Source organism: Dipodomys ordii, unplaced genomic scaffold (assembly GCF_000151885.1).
Source record: "Dipodomys ordii isolate 6190 unplaced genomic scaffold, Dord_2.0 Scaffold36, whole genome shotgun sequence".
Taxonomy (NCBI): Eukaryota; Metazoa; Chordata; class Mammalia; order Rodentia; family Heteromyidae; genus Dipodomys; species Dipodomys ordii.
In genome coordinates, this window is record NW_012267252.1 from 557,346 (window position 1) to 563,755 (window position 6,410).

The window sequence follows — 6,410 nt, forward strand, 5'->3', positions numbered from 1 at the left end:
CCGTGTACAGCCCTACCCTACCCCTCACACCCGTTAACCAGCAGTGGGGCAGAGTGTGGGACTGGTGGCTCCCAGCCGGGCCTTCCCAGGGAGCCCCTGCACACCACCGGGAACCCATGCGCATTACTCTCCTGGTCAGGTGGGGGATACAGTTCTCCACGGCCCCAGTTTCCATAACCCACCTCCTCCTGTCAGAAGGCAAGAAGGTTCTCGAAGGCACAAGCTCAGGCAAGGCAGGTCGAGAACAACACTACGTATGCTCCTGGATTTCAAGGTTGCCTGAGGACCAAGCTGCACCTGCTCATGAATTTCCATAATGCCTCAGGACCACTCTGCGCATGCTCCTGTGTTTTCAAGCTGCCCGAGGACGGCTCTGCGCATGCTCAGTACGGAGGCGCATGGCGGCTGGTCGTGCTTCGTCCTAGTGTCCGAGGGTAGTGCGCCCTTCTTTCACTTCCCAGGCACAAGAAAGTGCGCCGTCATCCAGGCAAAAGTCGTGCAGTCTGGTAGGTCTCCGAACCCTGGTCTGTGGGAAAATCGGCGGCCGGGAGGCCAAATGAGTACCGAAGGACTTTCCATCCGTTAGGGCCAGAGCCGCACAGGATGGCGGCTAGGCAGCCCCGTGGGCAAGTGAGGGAGTTGAAAAGCGTCCTCCGAATAGGGGCTGCCCGCACCCGGCATGCTGACCCTGTGGTGGGGAACACCTCGCTGGGGTGGGTCCACGCCCTGGTCCCCATCCGCACATTAGAGAAGCAGCAAGATGAGCTCGTGAGGAACTAGCAGCAGAATGTAACCCACCGTGTAAGGGCCGTTGGAATTGGAGAGCCAGAGCAGAGCAACCTACCGGAAGACGCAGGGTCTGAAACGGGGAACGGACGCCTTTAGGAGAAATTGTAAAAATCAAAGGATCGAGCCGGGTGCTGGTGGCTCAAGCCTGTCATCCTAGCTACTCAGGAGGCTGAGACCTGAGGATCGCAGTTCGAAGCCAGCCCGGGAGGGAAACTTCGTGAGACTCTTTATCTCCAATAAACCACTCAAAACCCAAGTGGTGCTGTGGCTCAAGCGGTAGAGCACTAGCCTTGAGCTGAAGAGCTGAGGGACAGCGCCCAGGCCCAGAGTTCAAGCCCCACAACCGACAAAAAAAAAAAAAAATCAAAGGATTGAGCTAGCAGGAAATACATATTTACATACATATATTCATACACACGTCGTGTATGTATAAGAATTTAATCATACCGGAAAGTTTATGGTGGAGATCAGTGGTAAGCCTGGCTTACATGGGGAAATGGCATGGGCTTGCAGCCTCACTTTGAGAAGGAGCTTTGAGATGGAATTTCTCATCACTTGAGGATACGTACACAGAGACACAGACATACCACTTTGGGATAAAATTTAAAAATATCACAGGACTTATGTATAACTCCTAGATGTCATGGTTGAGGTTGCTCTGCCAATTAATACTTGTGTGTCCGTTGTAGGGCCTGGGCACTATCCCTCAGCTCTTCAGCTCAAGGCTAGCGCTTTACCACTTGAACCACAGCGCCACTTCCGGCTTTTTCTTCTTATGTGGCGCTGAGGAATCGAACCCAGGGCCTCATGCATGCAAGGCAAGCACTCTACCACTGAGCCACCTTCCCAGCCCAAATTAATACTTTTTAATAATTCTTCTCATTAAGTTGTAGGTAGCACAATTACATTGCATTGTATTAGATATAAATTTTCAAAATAAAGCACAATTTTAGAAACCTGTTTCCACATTAATTTTTATTAAAAAGAAATTGCAAATATACAGAATCTACAGTAAAATTTTTTGTGCTGCCATCATGTTAATAGTAAAAGAAGGATTTATCACATCTATTTCCAAACAACACCATTAATAAATAATGCACACAAATCTACAGTTTGATATATGTGTGTGTGTTTGCCTTAGTGAATGATTGGATGTTCCCTCTATAATGTGTAGCCTTTGTGTCATATTAAACTATATGAAAAAAAAATACAGTTTGAACATTTTGGGGCAAGCCCATCTAGAAACATACCCACTATACAACCATTATTTGTGATAGAGCAGTACTGGAATTGAACTGAGGGCCTTGTGCTTGCTAGGTAGGCACTTTACCTTGAGCCACACTCAAGCCCTTTTTAATCTTAGTTACTTTTGAAATAGGGCCTTGTTTTTTTGTGCAGAAGGCCTGCACTCTGATCCTACTGTTTATATTACAGGTACATACCACCACATGCTGTTTCATTAGTTGAGAAGGAGATCTGGAGAACTTTCTTTGCATGTGCTGGACCCAAAAATACAATCCTCCCAACCTCTGCCTGCTTGAGTTGGATTACCTGCATAAGTCAGTCTTCAACTTAACCATATTTTTTTTAGCTTTTCCTTCCTTCTTTCTTTCCTTTTTTCTTTTTCTCTCTTCTCTTTCTTTCTCTCCTTTCTCTCCTCTCTCTCCTTTTTCTTCCTTCCCTTCTTTCCCTCCTTCCCTACCTCCCTCCTTCCTTCATTCCTTCCTTATCTGCCAGTCCTGGGGCTTGAACTCTGGGCCTGGGCTGTCCCTAAGCTGCCTTTGCTCAAGGCTAGCACTCTACCACTTGAGCCACAGCACCACTTCTGGTCTTTTCTGTTTATGTGGTACTGAGGGATCAAACTCAGGACTTAATGAATGCTAGGCAAGCATTCTACCACTAAGCCACATTCCCAGCCCTTTCTTTTTTATAAAACCTTTTTAAATTTTATTTTATTGTACAGAGGGATTGCAGTTATAAAAGTAAGTTAATGTATACAGTTCTTGTCAACACAGTGACCCCTTACCTCATTTTCTCCCACTTACCCTCCTCCCCAGTTCCCCTCCCCCTTGGCTTTAATTTCTGTTCCTCAAATATTTCTAAAACTCCAAACCAATACCTGGCTTTTTGATATTTCACATTGATATATCACTTTGCAAGTGATACATTTCTATTTGGATGTTAAATTTGCATACAACATCAAATCGACTTTAGGAAATTTCAATTTCATCATAGTAGAAAGGGTTACTAGATAATTAGCAGGACCTAGAGATTTCTAAATGTTAAGAAAAGGCAAACATTAGCTGGGTGCTGGTGGCTCACGCCTGTAATCCTAGGTACTCAGGAGGGCTGAGATCTGAGGATTGCGGTTCAAAGCCAGTCTGGGCACGAATGTTCATGAGACTCTTAACTCCAATATACTGCCACAAAACCCGAGAATTGCAGTTCAAAGCCAGCCTGAGCAGGAAAGTCAATGAAACCTTATCTCTAACAAACCACCAGAAAACCAGAAGTGGCGCTGTGGCTTAAGTGGCAGAGCGCTTGCCTTGAGCTGGAATGCTCAGGGACAGCACCCAGACCCAGAGTTCAAGCCCCATGACCAACAACAACAACAACAAAAGTTAGCACTCTACCACTTGAATCACAGATCCACTTTCAACTTTTTGTTGGTTAATTGGAGGTAAGAATCTCACAGACTTTCCTACCAGACTGGCCTTGGACTATAATCCTCAGATCTCAGCCTCCTGAGTATCTAGGATTATAGGCATGAGCCATCTGCACCAGGTTGTATCTCTATTTTTAATCAGATCCTTTTTTTCCCTTATTCACTGTAAAGTTTGTAGTTTGGAGGGGAAAGTGCTGTGAGATAATTTCTCAGTATTTTGAAATTTTTTTTAATTGCTGTTGTAAGCTGGTTTCACATCTGTAACCCCAGCTACTTGGAAAGGATGATAGTTTGACGCTAGCCCCAGCAAAAAGACTCCCAATCTCAATGAATAAGTATGATGTTACAGACCTTTAGTCTCTGCTATGTGGGAAGCATAGCTAGAAAGATGATGGTATAATGCCAGCCATGAGCAAAAACCTTAAGACCATATATAAAAAAGTAACTAAAAAGCAAAATGTGTTGGAGTTGGAGTTCAAGTGGAAGAGCACCTGTCTGGCAAGAAGCCCTTGAGTTCATCCTTCAATATTGCAAAAATATACAGGAGAGAGAGAGGAGGAGAAGGAATGATTGCAAACTTGCAGTTTGGAAGTGATTTTTTCCATGATCACATCATATTAAAAAAAAAAAAAGGTATGTGCCAGGCACTGGTGGCTCATGTTGATAATCCTAGCTACTCAGGAGGCTGAAATCTGAGGATCATCATTCAAAATCAGCCCAGGCAAGAAAGTCCATGAGACTCTTGTCTCCAGTAAACTACTCCAAAAAAGCTGTAAGTGGTACTGTAGCTCAATTAGAGTGCTAGCTTTTAGTAAAAAAGAGGCTCTGGGATAGCACCCAGACCCTGAGTTCAAGTACCAGGACTGGCACGCATGCACATGCACATGCACGTGCGTGTGTGTGTGTGTGTGTGTGTGCGCGCACACACACACACACACGATGTATTTACTTATACTGTCACTTAACAACTTTTTTATTAAGTCGAATTTTTTTAGATTAAACCTAACATCCACAAATAAAACATTTTTCCCTCTCAATAATTATACCTTACTCCTTTTGTATGTTGTCGTACATTCACCAGAATTTTTATTATATACTAAGGCTGAATACACACTAAATATTAAGTACTAAACGTGATTATTTCTTTGTTTTATTTTTAGTTAAATTACAAATCTTTCCTACCATACTTTATATCTCAATTCTTGTAATAGTCTTCTTTATCATGATTTTTAAGAATATTTCTTATTTACCTAGAAAGTATAAATGAAAGAATCATCATGAAAAGTATCTCAAAAAGAAGAGATGATAATTTTAAAAAGGTAAAGTATTAATGAAGCTCCAAAGGACTTCTAAATGTTTTTATAGCAATAAATTTTATTAAGATGTAAGTTTTTCTAAAGGTAATTTATACTTGCACTCATTTGCTTTTGTGTTTCTGGTCAAACATTTTGATTTAAACAACTTTTCTGCGACTTGAGCATAACAGTAATGGATAGAATTAGGGTTTATAGAGGTCGTTAAAATCATCCCCCTTTAGCGGGGCTCCAGTGGCTCACACCTGTAATCCTAGCTACTCAGGAGGCTGAGCTCTGAGGATTGTGGTTCAAAGCCAACCCAGACAGGAAAATCTATGAGACTCATCTCCAATAAACCACCAGAAAAACTGAAGTGGTGCTGTGACTCAAGTGGTAGAGCACTTGTCTTGAGCTGAAGAGCTGAGGGACAGAGTTCAAGCCCCACAACCAACCAAAACAAAAACATCCCCCTTGGGCTGGGATGTAGCTTAGTGGCAAAGCACTTGCCTAGCAAGTGAAACATCCTGGGTTTGATTGCCAAAAAGAAAAAACAAAAAAAAATGCACTTAAAAAAATCATTCCTCTGCTTCCTTTCGGGCAAATGAAAATTCACCTAGTAGTTTTATCCATAGTAGGTGTGGGCTTCAGTGTCCCTTGGTAGTTAATTTTAATTATCTAGCATTTCTCACAGTGAAACTGAAATGCTTTTTATCATTTTTTACTTTTCCTAAAAGAAAAGGATAATTTATTGAGTCTTAGTAAAATAATGAGTTATATTTATTAAGCTCAACAAACTTAAGATTATCTTTTTTCTTTTTTAAAATTTAGAAAGTTCATTTAGTTCTCATTTGGAAAAAAAGTATATATATATATATATATTTGTATAGTATGTTTTCAAATATCTATAAATTGTGGAATGGATAAATTGGGCTAATTAACATGTTACCTAGCATCCTTATTTGTTTGGTGAGAATATTTTAAAAATCTACTCTGCAATTTTCAAAATAGAATAAATGGTTATTAACTCCAGTTAATAACATGTACAGCATGCAGCACGTTGTGCAATAGATCTCTAACTTACTCCTCCTGCCTTTGATCAGTGTCTTCCCAACCTATCCCCAATACTCTTCCAGTCCAAGCCCTGTCCTCCAGTCTACTAAAGTTGTATGAATACAACTTTTCATACAGTTCATACAGTATTTGTCTTTCTATGCCTGGCTTTATTTTAACTTAATGTCCTCAAGTTTTATGTTAAAAATGACATGACTTCCTTATGTTTAAAGGCTGAATAGTATTCCACTGTAAGTATACTATATTACCCATTCATCTGTTAAAGGACACACAGTTGATTTTATATCTTACCTATTATGAAGAATGTTGCATTCAATATAGAAGTGTTGATACCTTTTTTCATGCTGGTTTCCTTTTATTTTTGTATATGTATCAAATAGTGAGATTGGTAGGTTTTTTTAAATTCTTTGAGGAAACTTTTTATTATTATTTTTTTTTTTTTGTCCGATCGTGGGGCCTGAACTCTGGGTCTGGGCACCGTCCTCAGCTCTTCAGCTCAGGGCTAGCACTCTACCACTTGAGCCACAGCACCACTTCCGGCTTTTTTCTTTTTGCTTATGTGGTGCTGAGGAATCGAACCCAGGGCCTCA

General features: G+C 41.4%; 1 protein-coding gene across 1 annotated transcript in view; it reads left to right on the forward strand.

The window, feature by feature from the left end:
• Positions 1–603: 603 nt before the first annotated feature.
• The window catches only part of LOC105986574 (chromosome unknown open reading frame, human C10orf131), a 27,138-nt gene continuing 21,331 nt past the window's right edge, over positions 604–6,410 (forward strand). Inside the window, exon 1 of the mRNA XM_013017571.1 lies at positions 604–768. Coding sequence (XP_012873025.1) covers positions 604–768 — 165 coding nt within the window. The remainder of the gene's footprint in view (positions 769–6,410) is intronic.